Below are 27,751 nucleotides of genomic sequence, written 5' to 3'. Positions count from 1 at the left end.
TTCTCCCCCCAAAACCCACATGATCCTACGTATACCCACATCAAACAAAAACACACGGGCACATCAAACACTCTCTCTCTCCTTCACACACACACACAGATAAAGCTGTCAAACATAAAAGCAACTAAGCCAACACCAAAATGAGGTAATGTATGCATATGAAGCAATTCCAGTTAGAGAAACACAAACACATCCAAACAGTGTCCCCTCCTTATGGTCCACACTCAGGCATCCAGTATACATCCATAGCACAGACCATTTAGAGGAACTGACACCAGTAGACAACTCATAGGGAACAGTTTCATACTTTAATGAAAGGGCATATTTTCCCTTGGCACAGTTCTGCTTTCAAATAAATAAAGCAATTAATCAAAACCATCTATAGAAACTAAACAAAGTCATGAAAAACAGGTGGGAGGAACGCAGAAGTGAATCTGCTATTGAGAAACAGCGAGTGCTAGAATTTTTTTTCCATTTACGTCCAAAAGTACTACCCTTCCCTGCTAGCTCTGATTGGCACAGCGGATACTGCAGAAGTGACAGAGTAGGCAAGTTAGATAACTTGGCAGCCGTTTATTCGCTCAGTCGTTCAAATATTATAAATAAGCTTATTTTCTTCTACACGATACTGGTATAACCTTTCTGCAGTCCGCATCCTATTTACATTAGTTAAAAACAAAGATAAATGATTCTTACAAAATATAACTTAGTGGTGGGCTACATGAGGGAATGGTGTTCTGGCTGTGAACACTGTGGTTGTAAATCTGAGAAAGATTTGTTTGGCGAGTCATTTTAAAGCGTCCTATTAGAAGATCCACTAATGTTCCCATGGAGGCACATGGCACCATTCATCTGAAGGTGTGGATGGGGGAGACAGAGGGGTATTAGGAAGGATGAGTGGCCTGGCAGATACCGAGTTAGCCATGGTGTCTGAAAGGAGCTGTGGATCACTCAGCTGTCCACACGTCACTGCCGGAGGCCGCGCCGCCAAGTGTCTGTGCCCCCATCTGAATGATACACAAGGCAGCACACACACACCATGCCTGATGAGACCACCCAGGAAGACGCGGACGCTGTCTGGGCCTCAACAACGAGCGCTGATTTTTCACGTTCTGGAAGACTATGGAAAGGGGGGCAGGTGGTAGCATCATCACCCTCATAAGGGTTGTGGGGTAGGGTGAAAATGTTGACAAAGGGCTGTGTGTATGAGTGAGTCCATGGGACGCCAGCAAAAGCGTCCTGAGGGGGTGTGGGTGTGGGGGGTGCAGCTGTGATCTCCCTGGAGAGCATGTGTGTGTGTGTGTGTGTGTGTGCGTGAGGTAGGGTCCCATGGGAGGGCCATCTCTATGGTGCTTGTGCTAATGGACAGCCTGCAGCTGTGTGAGGGCACTGCTGGGCTGGGGGCAGGCCAGGAATGCACAGGATTCCTATTTTCCTCAAAGCACACACACACACACACACACACACACACACAGACAAGAACAAATGCATCCAAAGCCAATCCGAAGAGTTTGGATGTTTGTTTGCATACCTGGTGTAAAGTTTAACACGCCTCTGGAGAGGTGCTATACATCTGGGTTTTACACCCTTCACACCTGCTCATAAAACACACTCAGGAGCTTTAAGTGTCCTCAACCCAGACGGGCCAACCTAACCTCCACCAGATGAGGACACTGCTCCTCCAGACCCCCCGATCGAGGCATGGAGCCTGGGGGTAAGAGAGCAGCCCGACTAGAGGGTGGGAGGTGGCTGTCCCTGACAGCAGGTCTGAGCGGGTGAGTTATGGGTGGAGTGGAGCCTGCGGGCCGGGCCCTGTGTCATGTAGCACCAGTGGAATGAGACAGCTGAGAGCTTCGGCCGCTGCGCCTCATAAACAGAGCCTTGTTGGCTGAGCGCTGGGGACACATGGAGCCCCGCTGAAGGAGCTGCTGACAGCTGGGGACACTGGGGGGAGTGAGGGGACAATGACACTGGGGATGTCACTAGGACTGAGGGGCCGGCCATGTACCTCCAGCTGGACCCCGAGGACCAGGAAACGGCAACCGACTCCCCCAAATCTACTTTCGGGACTGTGTGATTCTTCGTAAGAGCAAGGGCGGTTTCGACCTCATGCTTTTGACACGTTGAGGTTTTGGGTTCAGTTCCTATGGAGGTCATAGCATGTGTGTGTGAATGTGCCAAGGACAGCCAGGGCCTCCATGAGTGTCACAGAGGTGAAGCTCCAGAGAGAACATCAAGACAAAGTGGTGCCGAAAACCAAACTGATCGGGTTCAAAGTGAAAAATGACAGATTTTTCCAATTGCTGATACAAACATATCACATTATCAATAAAGCTTATAATGACGATAAGAACAGTATACCTGTAGTGCTAAACATGTACATACAATATGTAAGTAATAAATGCACTATATGTCTGCAGATTGTGGCATGTTTTGAAAAACGTAAATTAACATAGCATCTGAATAATAACAATAATCATAATACAGACAGTTATAATACTAGAGGTAGGAGCTGCTTAGCGTCTTCTATTCTGAATTAGACATTTCCTTTTCATTTTGTCGGCTGTCTCCTGTATTGCATGTTTGTCAGGGTCTTCAGTTTCCTATCCAATGCCTGTCTCCTGACAGCCCAAAGTGTCTCAAATACTACCGCACGACAAGTGCTTTTCAAGTGGTCTTCAGTGAGGACAGGGTATCTGACAGTCATTGAACACACAATCGTACACTAATCGTACACTCGCACCCACATACATATTTTGTATGCGCACACACACACACACACACAATCTCATCCACTCTCACACGCTCCAGGTTCTGTTATCCCTTCAACTTGTTTTCCTTCATTAATTTACTTCTATACATCACAGTCTTTCTGACCCCCTCCTCTCTGAAGCAATCGTTTGAGCCAGTGGTGTGGGAGGAGAATGTTCTGGTTTGGCACTGTGAGCTCCATCAGTCTAGAGGGGCTGGATGCAGAGCCACCAGAGGAGTGCTCTGTTAATACTGTTCATCCCAGGCTCCTCTCCTCAATCCTGGCACTGTCCTCCTGCCCAACATGGCGTCTGTATGCCTGGACAACCTCAGGATGACCCTCTTCCCACCGTGGCGGCAGTGGGGCTGTAGCTCCCTCCTCCCCATGTCCTCCTCGCGCCCTCAAACTCCCTCCCTCTCAACTCCCGCTCTGTGTCTATCTATGTTTGTGTTTCTTTCTTCTCCCTGTGTCTCCTTCTACAGTGCCAGCTCTCATGGCCCAGGCCCCCACTGTCACAGTCCTGGCTGTGCTTGGCTGTGTTGTGTGCTTCAGGAGGGGCCTTCCTGTTGTGTCTGTCTGCCAGGGGTGAAGCAGCAGGGGGCGAGAGGGAAGGCTGGCTGGCTGGGGTTCAGGATTGGTAGAAGTGGTGGTAGTGGTGGTGGTGTTCATGGTGGTGGTGATGCTCATGCCGCTGCACCACCTGGGCCAGTCCCCCCTCGTAGAGCAGGACGCTGGGCAGGTCCCTGACCTGCTCCTTCTCCACCACCGGCCCAACAGACGCCCCCAGGGTGCCCAGGGGCCGATAGCCCAGCGTGGCCCCGTCCTTGGCCTTCTGCTTGTGTCTGCGGTAGGGTGCCGTGGACTGGTGAGGGGGGGTCTGGCTAGGCAGCGCTGGGGGAGGGGGCACCCCCCGGCTCCTCATCACCCGGCCGGTGGCCTGCGTGGGGGGAGTGCGGCCGTGGGTCTTGGGGGAGCGGAGGGCGTGTTTTCCTGGGTCCTGGCCCGCACGGGGCTTGGCGGGACACAGGCTGTCCACAGGGCCCGCACCCTCCGTGACAGTCTGCGAGCGTCGGTGATGGGTGTAGGCGTGGCCGTTCTCGGGTTCGTGGGAGCGGGACCTGGTTTGGTTGGATTGCCGAGTCTGGGGCTCTGCTTTCACTGGCTCTGTGGCTACCGGGGCTGTGGAGGAGAGGGACACACACCAGCTGATTCAACCCATGCTGCGTGAACAGCCCTGCTACATAAATCTTCATTTGAAACGCTTGAGTCATTCTGTTAGCACTTTCAGGTTAGGGATCACTCTTCACAGGACACAATATGACAGATAGCTTTTTACACTCGTTACAGCGGCCATGCAAAATAAGCATCATGTCAACACTGACATTTAGATCAAGGCGGCCGCTTATTAAACATAATTCAATTCACCGCAGCTCGGGCTCTTGATGGGGCTTAGCCCTGAATACATACTGTATTGTGCCTGGCTAGGTCCAGATGTTACTGCTGGCCAGACCTGCTGCAGATCATACTCGTAATGGCAGCAAGCAGGTGCTGTAGTAATAAGGGAGAGAGGCAGCTCTATCTGGAAGAGACTTCAAAGGGCCGACCGTGTGGCGCTGCTGCCCCTCTCTTTCTCTCTCTGTCCCTGTCTCTCTCTCTCTCTTTCTCTTTCCCTCTCCATTTCTCCCTCTGTCTCTGTCTCATTCTCTCTCTTTTTGTGCCACTTTCTCTCACTCCCTCACTTCCTCCCTCTCCCTCACTTCCTCCCTCTCTCTCTCTCAGCCATCCTTCCTCTCTGTGCTCATCGCCCCCTCTCTCTCCATCATAGCCTTAACCCCAGCTGACTCACCAGTACCGAAGCGGGAGGTGTAGTTCTCAATGCCAGCCAGGTCCAGGTAGTGGTTCCTCCGCTCCAGGTTCTCGTCTACACAGTTTCTCTGGCATCCCTGCTGGGTGTGGTGGTCGCTGTGGTGGCGCCTGGCACAAAAAGGGAGACATTTCTCATCAGACACAGGTGGCACTAAAGCACATGATCTCTCCAAGACACCAAGGATTTTTACTGGGTTCACCTTATACTGTATGATACTGTTGGTCTCTTTTGCAGTTTAAATGATGTTTCACCGTTATAAACGGTCCGTTTCAAGGCAGAGAGGGAAGAAGCTAAGTCAGTCACCTGAGTAGGGCCCGGGACTTCTTGTCTGCACTTTTTGGGTCTTCGATGAACTTGTCAGTTTTGTGTCTGGGGTGAGGCATGTCTGTGTGACAGATAGAGGGAGAGAGAGGTGGAGAGAGTGAGAGAGCAGGCTATTATCAAAGAGAGCGACACAGAGCAGCCACACACAGCACTGACTACTACAGTCACACAGGCCTCAGAAGAAAGAAACCTTTGTTCACAGCCTTTTACTTTGAAGATCTATAAAAGAGGGGAAATAAAAACAATGCTTCATTTATTCTATTTTCAACTCCAGGACTCATAAGACACAGGAAAAAAAACACACCCAAAGCCAAAAGCTTATTAATGGTGTGAGATCTGATGCAGTTTGAAATTATCATGAAGAAAGCCTGCCCGATTATATAAACCAGATTCTTTTGAATCACTTGACGGTTATAAATAACCAAAACAACAGGACATAAACAAACAGGAATACGTTTTTTTAACATTTACTCCCCACAATTCTTGTTTACTGAGTCGACAGTTAGAAAAGTTAAGTTGAATGTAGCTATATTTTCCCGACAGCTTGGAGGGAGAGGGGGGTGAAAAAAATGAAAAAATGAAAAGAAAATGGCGGTGGTTATCAAAAGGCCTTGCGCATCTCTTAAGGTTTCTCTCTGAGTATTTGAAGGCACATGGTGGGCTCTCTTGGCTCTGTCACTCCGCCCATCATTAAAAATGAACCCCATTGTGCTGGGGAGATGGAGCGATGGAGAGACAGAGGCAAAAAGAGAGAGAGAGGAGGGGGACTGACAGGCCTAAAGCAGGTGCCTTTTCTGCGTGACAACAAACATGTCTCTGGATGAGCTGACAGCAGGCAACACAGGGGAACCCACACAACCCCCCTCCCCCAGTCCTTTTCCCAGCCTCCCCCTCTGTTCTACACGCCCTGTGATCCAGCCCTGTCACCCCTGCCGCCTGGCACCTGCCTGTACCTGTGACGCCCTGAGTGCAGCTCCTCCACCGCTGGCTGGAGTCTGGTGCCACGGAGAGCTTCACCCGCAGAGTCTTACTGCTGCTGGGGGAATGGTTGACGGAGGAGTCCACAACCTCGTAGATGGTGTGGAGCAAGCTGGTGATGTCCTGGAGAGAGGGGTAGAGAGATAGAGAGAGAGAGGTAAATAAGGAGAGAGAATGGGAGAGAAAAGAAAGCGCAAGGTTTAAGCTCTGAAGTGACAACGCACTCCTAGGAGGTATATCCTAGGCGTAGCTCACACATGCAAACAGGCAGTGGAGGGAAGAACACCAAGGATGTCAGTTGTTTTAGTTCATCTCTTCCTGTAAAGTGATCGGGCAGGGGGAAAGGAAAGGGATAAATGCATGAAAAGAACTGTCTAGTAGGTAGGAGGAGAAACGCACCCGAGATGTCAAACCTGATGTACGACTTACTACACGCCCGCGACGCACTGCTCTCTTAATTTATCTTGCTCACTTTCTCTTTGACTTCAGACCTTTTTATTCTCTGTCTCGGTATGAATTCACACGCTAATCGGGGGTTTGTCTGTGTAGCTCTGGGGCATGATAAGGGGTGATTGAGAGAAGAAGGAGCGAGAGAGAGAGAAGTCGGTACTGGGAGAGAAAGAGAGGGAGAGAGAACCCCACGGGAGAAGGACACATGGGCCAAGGAACACTCGTACAGACAGCAGATATCTGAAATCTGCTCTCACTGAAGACATGAAAGCCAGCTTAGGAAAAGCACAACATTACCATCCAAGGATTAAAATTGTATTATGTTTAATTATACATATTTCAAGTCTTGTTAGCGATTTCCCTCTGAAGGTAATTACAGTCCTGCTACAAGTGCTCCCTCGACTGCTACTGGTGAGGAATGGGGACTCTTAAAATGGCTCTGAAATTAGGCTGCTCTGTTCGACTATTAACTCCAGCTCTCTCACCCAGAAATGAAGTCCAAACTGTCTGGATTCTAAATTGCCTCTCTCTCTCACTAGCAGCATAAAGAACTATTATAAATTCCTCAGGGACCGGTTCCAGATACCGTTTCAAACACAGACGTGTCATTTTTAGTTTCATTTCAAGGGAGCTGCAGAAGAAAGCTGTTTTTTTTCCTCCCTTTTTTTGGAGCGTGCTGACGCCTCATGTGCTGCGGGGCCACGGGCGATGCCAGAGAAACTGGAGATCCAACCATACGGAGGACAGCTTTAGTCTCTTCACACAGTTTCAAGAAAAATGCAGGCCTTTTTCGACGGCACCCTCAGATCTCCACAGTGAGAGGGCCAGCCACGAGGTATCTTGGACATGGAGGAAAGGTCTTTTCCTTTTGTTTCCTCGCTGCATGGAGGAAATGGATTAATGGGACTTAATCTGTCTGTGTCTTCTTTCAAAAACGTCGAGCTGCCATCTAGAGAGGGTGGTGGGTGGGTGTGTGTGTGTGGGAGTCTGTGTGTGCATGCTTGGATAGAACAAGCAGAAGCAAAGGAGACGGGTTAAAAAGTTGGTTAATGCAACAAGAGTTAGCATAGTTGGCATCAGCAGCTCTTACCTCTCTGGTGACCTTGCCATTGTTGTCAAAGTCATACAGGGTAAAAGTCCACTCTTGCCTGTTGTCCTCCTCTACTGACACTGCACACTCCAGCTCCTGGGAAAATGCAGTATTTCATCAATACTGTCCTGTAGATGCAAGTGCGTGCGCATATTTGTGTGTTTGTGTGCATGTGAATGCGCGTGTGTGTTTACGTGTGAGTGTGTGTGTGTCTCCCCATCGGTAAAGGTGACGCACGGTGTGGTTGGCCTAGCTTCCTCCTTCGGGGCAGTCCTAAATGGGCCCGGTCGATGTTAACACTCACTTCAAACTGGAGCTGCTTCTGTGTGCCTGCGGGCGCCTGGCTCTCTTTGCCCTGCCTCTTCTCCTCCACACAGCACCCGGCCGACTTCTCTGGGGGCAGAGCCACTGCGGACACACACACACACACACATTAAACACAGGGTTGGGGGTTTAGAAACAAAGACTAGGGGCTTCAATCATAACCTGGGGCTGGAGAGAGAGGGTTCTTTGAGAAGGTGCTAGCCCCAGGGCCAGACACACAGGGTCTCCACACAGCGAGGAGGATGAATGGCTTCACACATAGCCAAGAGACAGGACAGGATATTAGGTAGTGTTTGAAAATGAAGGCTGCACTGGAAACAGCATGCAAACATCAAAGGGCCCATGGGAGCCACCCCCCCTCCCACTCCCCCCTGTGTTTGCTGGCATCATTGCAGCTGGGCTCATCAGTCTAGATGTGACAGGCATAATGTTCTCCCTGTATTACTGTAGGTCCCCAGACTGTACATCACACTGTAGACCCGGATCCAGAGACAGACTCCATCTGACCCTTTTATTTTCTAGGGCTCCTCTACCCACTATCAACAACAACAAAAACCGTCAGAGTGCAAGCCTGGAAACTAGGTAGTGGGCCTGTGGCCCTGTGCACCTCTGCAGCGCTTTAGATGTGAGGTGAGATTGAAAGACAAGGGGAAGAGAGCAACACTGTGCCGGCAAAGGCGTCTGATACACCCAGAGCCTCCATCTGCAATTTTTTTCCTCCGTTCAGGAGCTTAGCCATTCTGTGTAGCTTGCTTGCTCCATGCTCCCCAAATCGGGTTGATGGAGACGTTAAGAAAAGGACCCTCAGTCTGGATGTGGCTGCACGTGACGACTTTCCAGTGACGCCTGTGTGTCCCGCGGGTGACATACACTCATAGTGTGGAGTGTGTGTGTGTCTCTCTCTCTCCTCGTTCACCCCCCCCCCCTCCCTTACCCCCCCTTCCCCTCCCCCGCTTCGCGCACTTTGAAGTTCCATTCTCAAACCTTTTGGACGAGGATCAGACCGCCTGTAAAACAGAATCACTAATTAATTAAGCCAAGTCAAAATCTGAAACAGTGTTTGTTGTGCTCGCCAAAAGAAGCAGACACAACAGCCCCCCCCCCCCCCCCCCTTCTTCTCCTCCTGATCCAGGGAGATCAAAGAGGACCCGTCCCATCCCTGGGCAGACAGGCACCGGCAGAATGAAGGGCCTCCTTCCAGGGAGATTTGAGCAACTTTTTTGGAAAGAGGGAGAAGGGAGGGGGTCATGTCGGGTCCTATCGTTTGATCATCTGAGGTGCTCAAAGAGAACATTGTCCATGTTAGGTAGGGGGGGGGATCTGTTCAGTAGCAAGTCCAATATAGTGGAGATGCTTATCTGGAGGCTAATGAATGGCCTAGGGGAGATACTGTAATCTGCCCCACACACACGCACACAAACCATGACCCCCCAATGGCTGACTTAAGCCTTGCCTTTGTAAGGGGGGGGGGGGGTACTGGCTGGAGATTCAAACTGAAAGGGCAGAGATGGGTGTTCAGGAAGGGCTGGCATCCGCCACTTTCTACCCTCTATGCTAGGCCTGTTTTCCAATGGCACCAGCATTAACACATTCCAATGGCACACATTCACATAAGTGCATTTATGTGCGAGTGACACGTGCACTGCCACACAAACACTACTACCACAGCAACAACAGGAGCTCTGACACACTTTCTGCCAAGACACACTTTTTAGCGAGGCCACTGAATTACAAATAACAGATTCCAAGCCCAAATCTTTCACGTCGATTGGCCCATGTGTTTGCTCTGGGAGACAGGATACAATGGCAAGTGTTCAAACATGTCAATGTAAGCGTTACCTGCGCTGATAGGGTTTCAGTCTGTGGACAAACACACTATATTTTTACACTATATATATATATATATATATATATATATATATATATATATATATATATATATATATAGTGTACACTATATATTTTATTTTATTGTATATTTAATTCTAGTCTAATCCCACTTAGTACTGCTAGTTTATGTACCCTTAGTATAGATAGTCTACATATTAAAATTTTAGGTATATGTTTATTGTATGCACCTTCCTGCCAAAGCAAATTCCTTGTCTGTGCAAACTTTCATGGCGAATAAATCCCATTCTGATTCTGATTCTAACTCACTCCCCTTCACCCTTTCACACCTCACTGCATAGTGGGCAGGATGAGACATCCTACAAACCCTTTCATCTTTGAGGCCTTTTGCTCTTCCCTTTGCAATTTTGCCAGCAAGATGTCTTTTTCTTTTCTTACAAACTTTCTTTGCAAGTGCTTACTAAGGCCCTGAGGAGAGAATGCTTTTATATCTACTCTTCTATCATCTTCACTCCTTTCTCTCTCACTCTCTTCTCACTTTAAGACCCCACTTTGTCAGATGTGTGGCAGAGCTTGTAGTGGGGTGGAGTCTACACCAGGGTTTGAGTCAAGTCCTCTCACAGAAAACCCTCTAAAACACTCCGTTATTAAGGACAGTCTTGTGTTAAATTGGACTGTATACGATTATTAAGATGCACGGTTGCACTGTGTGTGAACGACTCCAAAGAACAACTTATACCACAAAAGTACATTTATGTCCATTACATTTAGAAGCCAAAAGACTCACTATTATATCAATAGTCATAGTGGGACTGCAGAAAGGACACAAGGACACCAGTTCACAAAAAGTCTCACAGCAAGGAAGTCCCGGGTTTGAGTCCCGGATGGGCACTGTTCGGTGCTCAGGACGAGGATGAGCATGCTGACGTGGCGCTGACCCACTGCTCCTGGCCCCATAAGGGCAGCAGGATGGGTAGAATGCAGAGGCTGTGGACCCTCCGGCATGTGAGTTTGCGTGTAACACGATTGTTGCGATTAATACATGTTATTTTTCTTCCACTTCCACTGTTACTCCGAGGAATAACATAAACGCTGTTCAGGACAGCCAGACTTGGACAAGACTCAGACTCCTGTGCCAAGCCACCTGACATATGTGGCCCTCCACTCTCCTCTCCCCTAAGTGCCCTCCCACTCAGAACCTAGTCATGTGTCCTTGTCTCCCATCCTCACAGAACTCTTTAGCCAGGATCATGCCACGCAGGAAGGGATTGAGGACACGCAGGGGGTTTGCGATGCTCGCGGGGGGATGGGTGGATGAGAGAAAGAGAGGAGGAGGAGGGAAAAGGGAGGAGGAGGACCGGAGGGTTTCATGCACCTCATCAGCATTTGTGGGGCTTAGTATGGGACGAGGGGAGGAGGTGGGCCTACCTTCTAAACGGTAATGTTCATCACTGATCCCTTCTGCACACGCTTCATCCAAGGGGACCTGGAGTGAAAGAAAGACAGGGAGGGAGAAAGAAAAGTCAGTGTTGACAATCTACAGACAGGCAAAAGGATCATTTCACATTGCAAAAACAAACAGCTCTTAATGGACACCGGTAATTCATCGAAGAGCTGTATGATGCATTGCGGCAGAGTTGCATTGAAATGACGGCGGTCAGATGTATGTGTAGAGTATCTGGCAACCAGTGACAAACTGAGGCTAAATAGAACCGGAAAATAGGCGCAGGCGGTAACAGGAAGATCTAAACACACCGTGTGTGTGAGGCTGCCAAGCAGGCCTGAGACGAGTGAAAAGAGCCGTCTCAATCACCACTCTCTTCCTGTCAGGGAATTCTGGGAAAAAGAAGGGGTGGCGTGGGGGTTATTTCTGCGACGGGTCTTTCGTCACCGAGGGTAGCGATACGTTCCAAGGCTTGTTATTTTTCGTTCACCAGAGCCCCCTCTCTTGGCAGCCGTGTGTGTGAGTGCATACCGGAGTGCTGTGTGACATGCGAGCGCCGGGGTTCAACCATGGAAAAGTCTGGCTCAGGTGTCCTCTCTGGTATTGCAGTCATCTGCACCAATAACCATTACTCACTCACATATACACACAGATACACACACCCAGGAAAGCAAACATGCATTCACACACACACACACACAATATGAGTATCTCTCAAGTGAACTAACGCAACAGAAAAGTCCCACTGGACACATCCCGTACCCCACCAATGTGCACATGCACAGCAACACTCCTCACGACGCCTAGGCGATATTACGGCACACCATATTTGGAGGATTATGGGTCAATTACAGCAATGCTACAGCAGCCGCCCATGTAAATGAAGGCCATAGCTACTAATGCTAGTCAGTGTGGAGCATTACTGGAGTTTGAAGGGTAGGGGTTCCCTGAGCGAGGACGTGTTGGAGGGATCTGTGTCTAATCCATACAGATCTAGAAGGTCAGCGGGTGTGATCCTCGCCCAGTCAGCCTTGGTAGAGCTGTGCACCTCAGTGGGTGGCCCCCACTGGAGGAGTATACACACACTTACACATACTGACTGGTACTGTCTGACTCACTTAAACCTCTGACAGCTCCCTCTAAGCAGAAACCTTAGCAATATGCTATTTAAACCTTGCCTGAACCAGTCTAATATGGTCAGGCTTAGAAGTTACATGGAGCGGGAGATAGAAGTCAGATATTGTTTAAGAGGGGAGAGGGTGTGGATGCTGGGAGTGGGTTACATGAAGAGGTTTTGTGTTGCTGCTTAGGGCTCAGCCTGTTTCTTTGAGCGCCAGCCAGCACTCTGCTGATAGCGAAATGGGAGAGGCTTGACGTGTGTATTCTGCTTTGGAAGGTCGACTCCAACAGGTCAGTCCAACTCTACAGAGACGCCGAAGAGGAAAACACACATCAGCAGTGCTTTTCAGAACATCTTTTAAACAGGCAGATATGGGAAAGCTGAAGCTGTAGGCAACTGTAAAGGGTAACGAGTGAGTGAGCGAGAGAGTGAGAGAGAGTGAGCGAGAGAGTGAGTAAGTGAGAGAGAGAGAGTAAGTGAGAGAGAGAGAGAGAGAGAGAGAGAGCAAAGAATAAAGAGTGTTGACCCAAAACCTGTCCCCCCAGAGTGGCGTCAGGACCATTTCTGCAGGTCAGGTAGAGTTACCTGGGTCAGTGGAGAGGCCAAACAGCCTCTAATACTCCTGGCTATAGCTGCAAACTATTTTTGTGGACAGACCAACCAACTGACAGAGCAAGCCATAGAGCTGGTGGTCGCAGCTAAAAATCACCCCTCAATCAACATTCCTGCAGTCTCACACCAGACCATGTGTTCTGACATCTAACAATGAAGACTCTGGGCTTTAGTTACAGTAACAAACCATCCTCCAATCATGCACGCACACACACACACTCATTCACACGGTATTGAGCACATTTTCGTTTTTGATGAATGACCCAAAATTGTGGAGGGGTTAGCCAAGAACATGAGAACAGGGGGGGGAAAGGAATGTGCTAATTGGATGTTGTCTGTGGTGATGGATGGCAGCTGTATTATTAGTATGTTGAGGTTACTCTCTGGGATGGGCTCTGCATCTTTGGTAAAAAAAAAAAAAACATTCTATACATTCATTCAAACCCCCTGATCTTTAGTATTCTGTTCTCTCCCTCTTTCACTTTCTTTCACTCTCTCTTTCTCCTCATTCCTTCAGCTGAAATAATTGAGCACTGTATTTTCTGGGGCACTTTCTATTATTTAAATACTTCAGAGAATGTGAGTTCAAGGAACTGGTCAATTTGACACAAAGTAATTGTGAAAAAGTCCCCATGTCTCCTCCATTCCTGGCAGCCAAATGTCCAACATTCCCTGAACTCTGAGACTTGTCCCAAAGGAACAATGAGACTAGTCTCTTTGTCCAGCTCCTGGACCTGTGGCTCCCCGGTTAGAAGCTTTAATGGCTGGAATAACCCATTTGGTGAGGCTCAGGTCCTCACCAGGCAGCGGAGGTCCATTCAGCGCTGAAAGAAAGAGCTTAATCCCCTGAACCTCACTTCTGACTCCGGTGACACCCACCGAGGCCTGGGCCCCTCCCTTCACAATTCAATGGAGGTCCCGGGCCTGCAGCCCTCCAAACCTGCAGGCCAGCCCTCTGGGAATGCTCTTTTCTCCAGGGAGAACTCATAAGGATCCAGGCAGCAGTTGAAAGGAGAGAAGATTAGCGACTTGGACAGCCACTGAGATACTGACCTCCCCCTCTCTAAGGAGATTCTATGTTCATTTTGGTATTGTAGCCCAAACGCAGTGGGCAAAACTAATGCATGACCCCAGAGTGAATGGTCACAGCCAATGCATCAACATAATTCCAGAAGGTTTCAAAGTTTCTTCATCGGGTGAAACCTTGAGTTTGAATTCTTGTTTGTGTTGAATGGTTATGTCAGGCCCTAAATGCATGCTAATCAGTAGACCTTTAAAGAGCCATCAATCTTGACCTGCCCTGTCGGAGAATTAGCCAATCACTGGCTTGCAAGAAGACCTATGCAATCCTGGGGTCAAGGGTTACCATGGGAGTGGGGTTTAAGGCAAACACAGAGAAGGGCAAGGCTAAGAGCTGCACCCCTTTGATCATCTTGAGTATGACTTAATGAACACACAGCACCTTCTCAGAGTAAAACTCCAGTAAGCTTAGTAAGTAAAACTCGACATAAACACACACACACACAACTCCTTACTGTTGTGGTTGCATTTGACAAAGATGTTTGAATGATAAATACCTGCATAGTGTGTGTATAATGCTGTTACTGAACCGTGTCTATGGAAAAATGTGTTTAACAACACATGTTATGAAGTGTTTATGACGTCTTAATGTGGAGCTACAATGAGGTGTCACTTTCCCAGGCCTGCAGAAAGTCTTGGCTGGTCTTAGGGCCTTACAGCATCATGAACACATAAACAAGAGCTCTCCTCCAACACTTGGGACCACCAAAAACAATTTTCCAGACATGATGTTTAATGTTCTGTGGAAACCAAAGTATAAAGCATTTCACTTTCAACAGCAGCCAGACCCTTTTGAGCTTCTTCTGTGCCTGGAGGAGTAGGATTGCAAGGCTCCAGTGTGTTTTAAAGTTGTTAGAAGCCCTTCACAGAAAGTGATTTATTCCTATAACATACATAGGAACACAGTGTGCAGCATTACAACATCCCAGCTATAGGGATGGACAGTCTCTGGCGTTGTTTGATTTGGCCGTTGAATCTACATGGCAAACCAATGTCAACAACACGCACATAAATATGTATTTCCAAAAAGGAAAAACCAGATTTGCATATTTACAAACCATAATATTTTAAGAACTAGTATTGGGATAGACTGGATATACAGAGTGATTGAGGGTGAGACGTAAAGTTCCAGAAGCCATTAACTGAATGGGGCACAGAGCTCACCATAGGCTGACTGAAGTTTGGCAAGTAAGGTCATCGGGTTGCCAGGGGCCCCCATCAGTCTTATCCTGGCATTGTGCTCACTGAAGACTAGGCCAAGACTAGGCCAAGTGTGTGCATGTGTTTAAAACCCCCTTCTATTTGGCACATTAAGATGTTAGTGCCAAAAACTGTATAGTGAAGAGGCTCAAACAACCAAGCACTGGTGACAAGCAGTCAAATGATTGCCTTGAGACAAGGAGATGTGTGTGCAGTTAGAGACCAACGGCTAGTGTGTTGCACACTCCATGCAAGAGCGACTATAAGAGAGCGCGTGTTTACGTGTGCGAGAGAGGGAGTGTGCGGTCGCGGAAAGAACCACAAGGCTCTCGGCCTACACCGTCTGCCTCCACGCCACGCCACACAGGCTGACATTTTACACGGCCGACGACAGCTCCGCCTGATCGTGCGCCAGAGCTCCGTGGAAGCAGACCTCTGGAGTCTCACCACTGCTGCTGGCACTCCATCAAAACCCAGGAAAAATCTCATTAGGCCTGTCTCGCCTTGCCTCCTGCACTGGAAAACACCTTCAGGTCTGACATTTAGAGCGAAACAGCCAAGGCAGGGAGCGACACATGAAAGGCCGTTTAGCGAAAGCAGGCGAGACCGAAGGAGTCAGTCAGAGATGTGGAGAGGATGAGGGAATGGTAGCGATGCCTCTCTGGTTCCCTGTCTGCTCTTTTTGGCTTCACATATGGGATCACTAGAGAGTCTGACAGAAAGTTACCTGTTGATGGGAGAGGAGGTCATTCCTAGGTAAAAACTTCACTCAATCCTGACAGACTTAGGGTCAAGATGAAGTTACATGACCAGACAAGTCATTTACAGAAGCATTTATATTAAACTGTTTTAAATATTAATTTTTGCCTCACATCTGGCAGCAAAGCAAAGTAATGATGGTGTACATAAAAATAAAGTTTATAAAAATAAACCAGGACCTAAAAAAAAAGATATTTTATTAGTATTTGTATTTTGGTATTTAGGACAGCAAAATAAATTAGCTTCAAGATATAGTGTTATTAGTGCACCTTCGGAGTGCAGATGTGCAACTCCCCCGAACATACAAAACCCCTAAACTGAGATACTCTGGCTGCTGCCAGAGTCCAAGCCTGGTCCATACCTGATGCCTGAACATAGTGGAGAATCAGTCACTGGTGCAGTGGCAAGGCACAGTGGGGAAACATACACTGTCCACAGACAGACGCCCCACCCTGGCTCCAGACTCCTCACGCACTGTGAACTGCTCCTCGCAACAAACATTACACAGGACTCCCGGCCCTCAAATCCGCACGTAGAGGCAGAACACGACGCCATGAGATGGAGCCAAGATAGGGGGGTGTTGATGTGAGCTGGTGAACAGAGCACTGTGTCTGAGCTTTGGCTTCAAAGGGGATCGGTTTGCACACGTGAAATTAAGATATCTCGGATAATCATATGTAGCGAGGCTGCCTGCACATTTACCAAAGCTGAGAGACAGAGAAAAAGAGAGAGAGAAAGTAAAAGAGACAGAGACTATTAGTATGCACATTTCCAGATTAGGATGCATCTGAACTGTCATGTAAAAGCTTTCAAGCAAGTATGGTTTGTCTCTCAATCAGATGAAACCAGGGAGACATGTTTACTTCACAAAGGGATCTATCAGCTGAACCATCTGATGCTACAGGATTTTTTGGCTCCAAAACAAAAGATACTTGGGTTCGCTCCCAAATTATAGATCTTGATTATGCAGAGACCCATAAAAGCAATTGAAACACGATTTTTCATGGCAAGAGAATATACAACACCTGTAGTCATTTACACCACCTAATGCACACACAGTCGACTCGATTATCAACGGGCTGTTGCTCAATACCTCAAAGTGTCTTGATCAGACTTTGACCTGAAGTCATTTTACCTTCAAAAGCGAGCCTGGACATATAGGTTAAACCATTTTTTAGAAAACAAAGACCTGGTTCAACGGGACAAAAAACAAAATCCCTAACATTTGAGATGTTGCCTGTTTCGAACGGCGCTTCAGACTGCGCATAATTTGAAGTCTGCCACAAAGGAGACACAGACAGCACCTCGAGCTGCAGCCTGTGGACGTCTACAGACTCTGCGGCCCCGTGTGTGACACCACTCAATTTCAGCACAACCACTTCTCTTCCTTTGCCAGCAGGAAGGAAATTATAGCCAGGGGCAGGGGATCCATCAGCGGTGAGGCTGGAGGGAGGAAGCTGCCCTGTGATTAGAGTGTGCGTGGTCAGCAGCACCAAGGGCCCTGGGCTGGTGGGGCCCACGCATGCCAGGGGGCTTAGACTCTTATCTCTAGTTCACTGGACAGGTCAGACAGCCACTCCACCAACACACACACACACACAGCTTTGGCCACAAAGCCCTGTGTTGGACGAGGTGTGGTCTAGTGTGGTATTGTGTGCTGTAGAAGCCAAACCTCACGGTTTGCTCTGCAGGCCTATGTTTACTGATTTTAAGGCGTCTGTGCAAACTACACGAAGTTGCTGAACGCATTGACCTCATGCACTCTTGTTCTAAGTGTTTTCACTAAAGTTCAGTCGGTTCTCATCTCTTGATATGAGCACCTCGAACACCCCCCCCCCACATCCCCCCTCTGCCCCCCCCCAAAAGGACATACCATTGGATGGCTCAATTTTATGGACTTACTGTGCATGGCCTTCAGTCATTTTGCACCTCAGATTAACATTGCAAACATCACTGGTCACGTTACCTCACCCACATCAAAGGTGGCCTCCTAAAGGCTCAGTGGAATATTAGCAGAGATTTACAGCTCTCATCTCTGTACTTCAGAAACATGCTGATTTGAGCTAATCTCCCTTCCCCACTCCCTCTTTGTGCTTCATGTGTGGAGTTAGCCAACACTTTAATGACCCATTTACAAAACTTTTACACCTGCGAAGATAAGATTTTTACAGCTCCTCTAACCCCTGGGGCTGTGGAACCTGCCTGCCTCTCTAAGTGTAGGCGTCTGTATAGCTTTGAAAAACATGTAACCAAAGCTATTAACCTTTATCAGGCCTGTTTATCAAATGTGTCTCTCACAGAGGACTGGGAGGAGGAGTGAGGGATGGATAGATCAAGGGTCTTTAAGATCCCAGTCTACTCTCATGTGTTTTTCCTGGCAGATATGAGGTTAACAGGGGATATGAACTCTAGGTGGACTCCTCTTACACATTCTCCACCAGCCGATGAACCCGCCGCTGGAGCCGCAAGTCCCGATGGGGAGCTGGGGATCGGAGAGGAATGGAGACAGCCTGTCACTTGGCCTTGATTTACAGGTGGTCCAGTCAGCCAAGAGCAACAAATCACAACATTATGGCCCTTTGAATACAGAGTGAAGCTCATTTCCAAAGAATGAAAGAAGGGAGCTGAGGAGGCACAGTGACACGCCTCATCTCAGAGGGCCCCTGGGTTTAGGGCTGCAATCAGATCTCTCCCCCCACCACACAGGAAATTATAGAGCCATAGAACCTTGGAACATTCTAGGCTAACTGTACCAGGACTGACACTCGTTTTAAGACTGACTCTATGGGTGGTGGTGTGTGTCTGTGTGTGTGCTGAATAGCTTCCTGAGGGCGTGACACAGTGTGTCTGGGAGTTCTGGGTAATTAGTTATGAGTATCTCGAGAGGGAGTCATTCAAGGGTCTGTGTGGGTTCAGACACCAGTTTAAAGCACTATGAAGCGTGGGTGGGGGCAGGGGTTTAGCAGAGATCTGGTGGAAAGTGACAACCACTTCAGCCTTTCACCACGGAGCTCTGGCAAGATGAGCCAAAACACACCTCTGCACCCTGTCATGGAATTACTTCTACACCTGTTACCTTTCTACCAGATAACCCCTTTCACATTTAATTTTTGGACAGTTGACTTGCCTTATCTAGATCTTGTTGAAACATGAAACAACTCCATGTTTTATCGAGTTCTGGCTGAAGTGATTGAGGTGGCCACCCACAAGAAAGCTGTATACTTTCTCAGAGCAGACATCCTTCAAACCACATAACACTGCCTCTAAACATTAAATATGTCTGACCTTTCAATTTTCAAAGTACAGTAGCCTCTTTAATTACACACTTAACTTGGGAATATACATTTCCCCTACTGTAAGCTTACTGGAACCAAGTTTCTATTCTTAGTATAACATTTGAGAAAATATTAGGGGCCTTAGGCCTTAATAGTCACCAACAAAATCTTTACTGAAGAATGCTCTTCACATTGGTATTTCCACACTCATAAATACCAACAGTCATGAGACACCAGATATTGCTAATAGCAGCCCTTTAATAACAACCCAGGAAGTAGGCAAGTAGTAGAAAAATAAATCTCAAAAAGTTCCAGAAACTCCACCATTGAACGTTTTACTTTGGTTACTTCCAAAGATCTTGGAGAACGAACAGAGGCTTTGTAATCGCAAGTGAGAGCATTGCACCGACGGCATACAGCCGGATCTTTGGTCTTTGAAGCATCAAATAGAAATCAGCACAGTCAGTTTGTTCCACTTCCACTACCTGCAGGCTACCCCCTGTCTTTCATTGCTAAATCCGTGAGGTTTCACTGCAGTAGCAGAACGCTAAGGCAGAATAGCAGCACACAGCACACGTTAGCATGTGAACGATACATTGGATACTGCTGGGGTGGATTTGTGGTGTTTGTTGTATATTCCTTCGTTGGAAATGTCTATAGGAGAAGTAATGACTCGGGGAGAAGAGGAACAGCGGTGTATGTCTATCTCTGCCTGGACGAGAGGCCTGTAGCCTGAAGCTCAGACCCCAGGATGGGGCCTTGTGGCAGAAACTGCTCACAACCCTGACAATGCCCTGGCGATGCCCTTGGAGACTGCCTGGAGCTGTTCAACACACACACACACAGATTAACTATCTAAAACAACACTGAACAAGCCATAATAATCCAAGTTCATTGCTAAACCAGCCATGTGCACTCCAGCAGAAAGGACAGTCCCAGTGAGTGCTGCTGGGATGCCCTCTTCCACTTCTCAGTTCTATTCAGAGTTCAGTTCCACTCCAGCTCTGGTTAAATACTCTTTCTGTTGAGTCTGCTCTGTTCAATGTGAGTGATGGGCCTAGGGTTAACAGCCGAGGAAAACGGCCCTTTGGGGAGTGCAGGGGCTGCCCTGCCCCATTGACAGTCTATGAGGTGAGGTCCTCTCCAGGGCTGTAGCACCTGTGGAGCATACACACCAGGGGAGCAGAGTCTTCCTTTCAGCTGGGTCGCTCCCGTGTTTGGCTTTCTCTCCACTGAAAACATCCCTCTAACAGACAATCCAGGCCACCTCCTGCCCTGGCGCCACAGGAAGAGTCCCGGCCCACCGTCAGAGGGGGAGGCACAATGCTCTCTCGGCTCTGTTTATATAAACTCACTTCCTCCATTCTCTCTCACTCAGGTGGCCGCCAGGACCTGGTCACCATAGCTCTCTCAGGCTTTAGGGGGATAAATGCTCCAGCAGAGCAGTGGCAAGCTGTGTAGCCCATCACTGGTGTCTCCCTCCCTCTGTCTGACCAGCTACGAAAACAAATACAAAAGGAATGTGAGCACGCCAAATGGGTACTTATGTACGATGGTAAGCAATGCTAAGTACAGTAGGAGTGCGTGTGTGTGTGTGTATTTAAGTAGATGGTAGTTTCATGCAGATGTTGATCTTGTCCTATTTATAAGAGTGCCGCGACTTGGACTGCTCAGTCAAATTATTCAATGCTTGCTACACAGGCCAGAGCGAAGCCCGCAGGGGAACTGATAAACAAACAAGAGAGAATTATTCAGGGTTTAAACGCTTAAACGCCCACTTCAGCACAGCCTTTTAAGTGGGTGATTAAAACCGGCACAGAGCTCACATGGGAGGCTCAGTGGTACCCAATGACACCACAACAGCCGAATCTTCCACCATCTCTCCTCTCTAAATGTATACCTCTCCATCACTCCCCTCCAATCTCTCCCCCTGTTAACCAATTACTCCCTCTCTCACCCTAAATCTCTTTTCCTTTGTCACCCAGTATCACCCACTGATATTATATTTGAACAGACTTTTCAAATCAAGGTCTTATAAAATATAGCTGGATACATCACAAGCACATCAATTTACATCTGGTATCATAAACCGTCTTCATGGCAATGCCCATTGTCTCTTGACTACACACTTCAAACGGAAAGAGATAAGAGAACAACTCGGTGTGATGACATCAACTTGATTAACTCTAGATGGATAATCTGCTAATTAGGGCTTCCATAGACACCATTTTTACTATGCACATGCTTTTCAACTAAAAACCAATCTCAAACTAACGGTTTAACCCACAACCGCCAAACAAAGACCTAGAAAAGAGAGGAACATAGAAACATCACCTTTGGACGTTAGAATCCAATTTATCATTAGCATTTCCAGTCAATGTTCCAGAGAAGTCTGTCTCCTGCATACCGAGCGAATAAACAATGCACAGAAAGCGTCATAAAAGGGGGTGAGAACAGAGAAACACTTTGAAATGATCCTGGCCTATCCATTGCTCCACAGTTAGCAGATATTTGGGAAAACAAAGGCTGAATCTCAGCTGCTAATCCCAGGAGGATTCTGAGCACATTCCCGGGGACGCCTTTGATCTCCGGAGTGCATCCGGACAGCCGATCCCAGACACACGGCAACCTCACACACACGCACATACACACAGGCGCCACTCCACCCCCCTGCACGCCCCCATATCTCACATAGCAAATCCCTATTTTTAACTGTCTGTAAACATATAGTGTCACGCATCACAAAAATTACAGCCATGAAATTCATGACATGAACAATGAAGCAACATTCAATAGAGGCACAGCACTGACTGAAAATAAACTCCACCTTCAGAAAATATACATAATAGGGGTAAGAAAAAGAATCTGCTGGGGGCAACCTGATCAGATATCAGGATTGATACCTTTGCCTCACTCAAAACATTCTCAGATTTCCCTCACAGGAACCTGTCCAGGCACCATCATTCACAAGAGCAAATAAGGGATATCCGCTTCACATTGTCACTTTGGACAAGTTCCGCCAGCTAAGTAATCCATGTGACACAATATCAGAGGTGACATTAATGCCACCCGTGTCCCCTCTCCCTTCTGCTCATGGGAAAATCACAAAAGCCAGGTGCTGTCCTCCCTCTCCCCAAAGGCAAACACTTTATTTTCTTAGACCGCAACTCCCAGCTTCTCTTAGTCTCTTCAAAGATCAACAACAGGCCTGCGGTCCAATGGAAGCGGACAGGGGTAGATCCTGGTGGGAGAGGGGGGCATACGACACAACTCTGGGGACAGCTGGTGGGAAAAGCACAGACATGGGGAGAGGACAGAAAGAGGGAGAGAAAAAGAAGAGTCTGCATTTGAAAGGTGCTTTCAGCTTCTAGACAAGGGCCGTGCGCATTGTGAAGACAAGAAAGGAGAACACAACAGGAGAAGTGCAAAAGTAAAGGGGGGGAAGAAACCTGCCGTGTCTTTTAGCAGAATCGAAGGCTTGCATAAACAAAAAAAGTAAGTAAACATACATTTGCAAAAAGAGCATCAGGGCCTACTTCGAAAAAGATTCTGACTTCTGCAAGTCCAATAAACAATTGTCAGGCACCTAGTGAGAAACACAGGGGTCAAGGGCAGAGGCTGCACAGTATTTTTTACATTTAATGATTTTGTAATGATCACTGAGTTTTTCAATGTCATAAAAGGTGCTTTGGAATTTTTGAAAGTGGTGTCTTGAGAGACTCCAACAGAGCTATGGCTTCATTGGGGGGCCTCTTTTTACTACAGAGAGGCCAGGGCCTCTCACTAGAGGAGGGGCCCTCAGTGTCATTGCATCCACTTCCCTGCAACACCCACATCAGATGCAGCCTTATTTCATCAGCAACAACCAACAAGGCCACAGGGTAAACGCAAGAAACAGATGGAGCCTTGGAGGAAAAGAGGGAAGCTAGGGAGAGAAGAAGAGAAGTGGGAGAGGGGGAGGGGGCTTTGGGGAGTAAGAGAGGAGGACTTGGCAAAGGAGAGGGAAAATGCTTTAACAAATCATCAAATGAAATCTTTCAAGTTGCTTTCAACACATTGCAAATTCCTTGGACCATAAGCTAAAGGGGTCCAACTCACAACGCCGATTCCCCATTCAAACTCCTACGAACACTGAGCCTTCAGCAAACTCGGTTAGAGAGTCCTTAAGGCTTTACAAAACCATGCTAAAGAAATATTAACTGGCAAGTTGTACAATTGGTTGTGGTGGTCGGTACTCCTTCTCAATGTCTGTGATCTCCAACGTTTTACAAGGGATAAATAAAGTGTCACACTTTGAGGGTGGGGGTGAATACCAAGTCTAAAAAGTAAATGTGTCTAGACTCCCATGCTGTGGCCCCTTAAATGACAAGTCTGCATAGCCACCTGTTCTTACAGTCCAGCTACTTCATAAAAGTGGAAGCAAATTTTGATTAAATGTGATCAAAATGGCATTTTGTTAGTTTAACTAATGAACGTACTGAAAAAAGAAAAACTTCCCAGAGCTCTGGAGTCTCACATCTCTTCCCACCCACGACTTACCACTTAGCTCAATTCAATATAGCCACTAATGAAAACAAGCTTGCTAATGTAATCAGCTCAACTAAACAAACATGTGTTCTATAAAAAAAAGGGGCATTTAGCATGGCAGAAATTGCGTTTCAAGAAATGTGGTTTGGGAGATTCAGATCAAAAGAATTCCAAGGCTGGACTCCCCACTGCTGCCACCATCTGACCCACATTCTCCTGGACCCCAATTCAGCTGGGAGGCTAGAAGAACAAGGGCTATAAATAGCTATCTCAACAGGTATCCTATACAACATGTACAGATTTTAAAGCTAAAAGGGTTGACTTGCATCATCACCTAAGAGGTTTTATACCACCTGACCCACAAGGGATGGGCTATTTAACCGTATTCATTGAGGACAACAACTTCAGCTTGTCTGTGACACCGAAGTGTGTTTACAGGTTATTTAAGACTGAATCAGTGACCTCAAAATCACACAGTCTCAATATATATTAAAAACAATCTCAATTTTATAAAGCCAACACTCATTTGATTTGTCAGTGCAGCCAAACTTTTAAATCAAATATTCATGTTTTTTTGTTCCATTTTCCAGGACAAAGGAAAACAAAAGCAAACAACGTCAGGAAAACAGTCTAGTAAATATTGATGTAAGGCACACCTTTGTCCTATTTTATTCATTTTTCCTCAGAGCTGTAAAAGCCATTAGGCACACGGAATTCAATTATTTATAAAACTCAACTCCACAGAGTCCAAATTGTTCAAACCATCCAACTTTTTCAGCGGGGTTCCTTTTTCAAGCTCGCCAAATCTCACTTCACACCATCTGGGAAATGAAAACATGCTCTACCAAACAATCCCACCCTTTCAGATGTCTCCCACAATGCCCTTCACTGGGCTGAGGTGAAGAGAGCTCCCGGTACATACTCCACCTAGGGGGCTGCGTTAGAACGCTTCTCTCATGATGTCATGGACAGAGTCCAATTACAATACGAAGATGTATAAACAAGCCTGAGCACACGTCAACCATAGTGACTTTGACACCATGTGCGTGCAACATGCAGACCTGGGCCTGACCCCTCATGACACTCAGTGCCACACTCGATCACGGGCACGTCATCTCAAACTGGGCCAGTCATAAAAGCCCGCTGCTTTTCTCATCAGCGTCCCAGCCTCACACGGTTGTGACCTGACTAGCTGTGTTTGTTATTAAAAATACCTCACAGAAAGGAAAACAACCGAGGACTTTAGACAAGACTTTGATCAAGAGATTTTGCCAGCATGCTCGATTATGGTTGTTACTTCCTGAAGGAGTTCACGGCTGGCTTACCCTGTGTCTTCCTGGATTCCAATCACATGGGATCCCTATTGAACTGGTCTGGCATGTTGCTGTCTGTGCATGGTGGTTCTCTTTTAAAGATGCCAGCATTTCAGTTAAGCTGCATAACATCACATGAAGAGATGTACTGAAGGCGGGTATCCCTTTCAGGGGATACATGCTCAGAAAATGTAAGACGTTTTAAGATAGTAAAAAAGCAAACAAATAAAAGAAAACCTTCACATATCTAATACAAGCAGCATGGAATTTTGTGTAGCATGATGGCCACTTTCTGGACTGGGTGTCTGAGACCCCCTGCTGATGGAGTGGGTGGGGGTAGCAGAGAGTCCTGGTGGATTTTTGATGAGCACTCAATCCTCAAAAATTCTGTCTTTGAGAAGCATCCCTAACCAAAGAGGCTTATGGTTCGTCTGAAGCAATTCCAAAGGATTTCTTCTCGCTCTCGACAACAACAAAACTGTGTGTGTTTACCAGCATGCCAAATACGAAACAGACATGACCTCCACCACCTCGCTCCAGCCTTACAATGCAACCCTGTCACCAGTCTGTCAGCCTGCAATGCTTTCAACTTTGGTGTGATCTATTACCTACTGAAGAACCAAGCATCTGTTCATAGTCTGACTCATTTGTTTCCACTACAGTCCAATGGGTCATTTACCAAACCATAATGAAATGGTAAATTGTCAGGACTTCTATTGTTTGTATGAAGTTAAATCCGTAAAAGGGGCTTCTGTTCATGAAAGGGTTGAGGACAAGTGAAGTTTGAGCAAACTAACGTTTTGTTAGTTTGGTTTTTTTCTAACCAAATTTGTCTTACTTTTAATAATGGTTGTGATTGTTTGTAGGCTGTGTTCAGGTTGGTGTTTTCTATACAAATGTCTGTATGATTGTCAAATACAATCTTAACACTGCCTTTGAATATTGATTAGCATTAAACACTTCAATTTTCTTCAATCCAGACAACAAATGTTATAGCAACTGGACAGCAATACCTAATTTAGCCACTTCTGGTAGGTGAAGCATACTGACTAATTTTACTTATGAACGTAACCCAATTACCGTCGACCCATTGCATCCCTGCATATCTATATTTTCGGTCTAATTAAATAACCAACGGAAATTCTCTAATTTAATTTGATATCATAATTAAAACACTGAAGTGTGTGAATTTTGCTCATACAAACAACCGTTTTTTGTTCCAAACTGCCAAAGCAAATAGAACTGAGGCACATTCTTTGAGAACGCCTTTGAAGACCCCTGTCGGACTGGCCGATGAGGTTGCGTGATTGTTGTAAAATAAGCGGGTAACTTGAAGATTTCAATGCCAAAACCTATAGCCTGGCTCCCCACAACTGTCTTTCACTGGTTACTTAATGGATGTAACTGAAAAAGTTAATACATTTCAGTATACTTATTATCTTGAAGCCTAAGTTAAGCAAAGTTGCATATTCGCTAAACCTCGCTACAAGAAAGTTGATGTTCGATACCCCTAGTCATCATTGTGTCTAGACTACTTCATATACAATGTAACGACTACAACAATAAAGGACTTAACACAATATCCAATACGTTACATGTAGTCATAGTCAAATTCATTGCTTACCCTTGTAGACAATCCGCAGCTATTCTTATGATGACAGTCCTGTTGCTCCAGCCGCGAGCCCGTGCAATAGTATTTCTGTTTCACGAGCCAGTCGTCGATCCCTTTCCTCGCCAAACAGGCATTGACTACGAAACTGTCGCCTGAAACCGAAAATAATAGACGCATTATAACTATGTTCACATTCATTGTACCTTCCTCCACATCATGTTTTCAAGTGTCTCTGTAACTATTTCCAATGTTTACCCGCTAAACTCTAGGCGTACGAGTACCTGACAAAGCAAGGCTGATTGAAAATAGATCTTTCAGTAAAATAAAACATTAGAAAAGACTGTATGTAGCTCAATATTGGTCTACTCACCTTCTGGACTCTCCCTCGGTTTACAAATAGCAGCTTTTGAGATAATTCGTGAGAAAGAAGGAGAAAAGAATGAGTTGAATTACTCGAAAGTATCCCTGCAAGTGAGCATTCATTACGTCGACCATAGTGCATGTCACAGGAAAATGCTGAATCTTACCATGCTTAGAATGAAGTTTACCCATGTCTCTGCATTGAGTTGAGAATGTAAAACATCAGATTGATTTATAATCCAGAAATCAGCTATATCCAGATACGAGCGTCCGTAAGAAAGCAGCTTGCGCGCTCAGTACATCATACAGCAAAAGAGGCACACTGCCTTTGATCGGAGCAAGCTTTCCCCCTCGTCTCTCTTCTAAGCGTACAGGAGGCGGTTACCAAAACCCGCACTTCAACCACTGAAGGGACATGATTGACACCTCGCCCAAGATTAAACGACCAGCAGGCCGTCTCTGTGTTTTATTGGACCAAGGCGGCACATGAAAGCCAGCCGGGATTCTTACAGAATCTCCGAATATAAAAACAGTAAACACAGCAAGCCCGCCAGTCAAACAGACGCATTAGAAGTGTTGATGGTATTGTATTATAAAGATAGTGAGTGAATAATATTTAATTGATAAATGAAAATAAATTATTTTTGTATGAAGAATTTGTGAACATTTCTAAAGTTTCTCATTTTACAAATGCTTGAGTTTGTAAACTTGAGTATAACATGACAGCTTATTGGATGGAACCCACAATATAAATCCGAATTTTTATATCATTAATTCAGTTTACAAATCCAATTCTTAAATGTTCTCTTGAAGTCC

At 46.7% G+C, this 27,751-nt stretch overlaps 1 protein-coding gene across 1 annotated transcript; it reads right to left on the bottom strand.

Annotated features, from left to right (window-relative positions):
* Positions 1–297: 297 nt before the first annotated feature.
* nkd1 (NKD inhibitor of WNT signaling pathway 1) lies at positions 298–27,230 on the bottom strand. Its single transcript, XM_067249638.1, has 10 exons — positions 27,103–27,230; positions 26,946–26,978; positions 26,588–26,727; positions 11,062–11,119; positions 7,766–7,869; positions 7,462–7,557; positions 5,897–6,044; positions 4,923–5,004; positions 4,599–4,726; positions 298–3,931 (listed from the first exon to the last, which is right to left on the bottom strand). The coding sequence occupies exons 1-10, from the start codon at positions 27,125–27,127 to the stop codon at positions 3,381–3,383; spliced, it is 1,365 nt and encodes a 454-aa protein (XP_067105739.1). The 5' UTR covers positions 27,128–27,230; the 3' UTR covers positions 298–3,380.
* Between the last annotated feature and the right edge of the window lie 521 nt (positions 27,231–27,751).

The sequence above is a fragment of the Osmerus mordax genome, chromosome 13 (genome assembly GCF_038355195.1).
Source record: "Osmerus mordax isolate fOsmMor3 chromosome 13, fOsmMor3.pri, whole genome shotgun sequence".
NCBI classification, from domain to species: Eukaryota; Metazoa; Chordata; class Actinopteri; order Osmeriformes; family Osmeridae; genus Osmerus; species Osmerus mordax.
The sequence above is the reverse complement of the archived record's forward strand: the minus strand, read 5'-3'. Positions and strand labels throughout refer to the sequence as shown.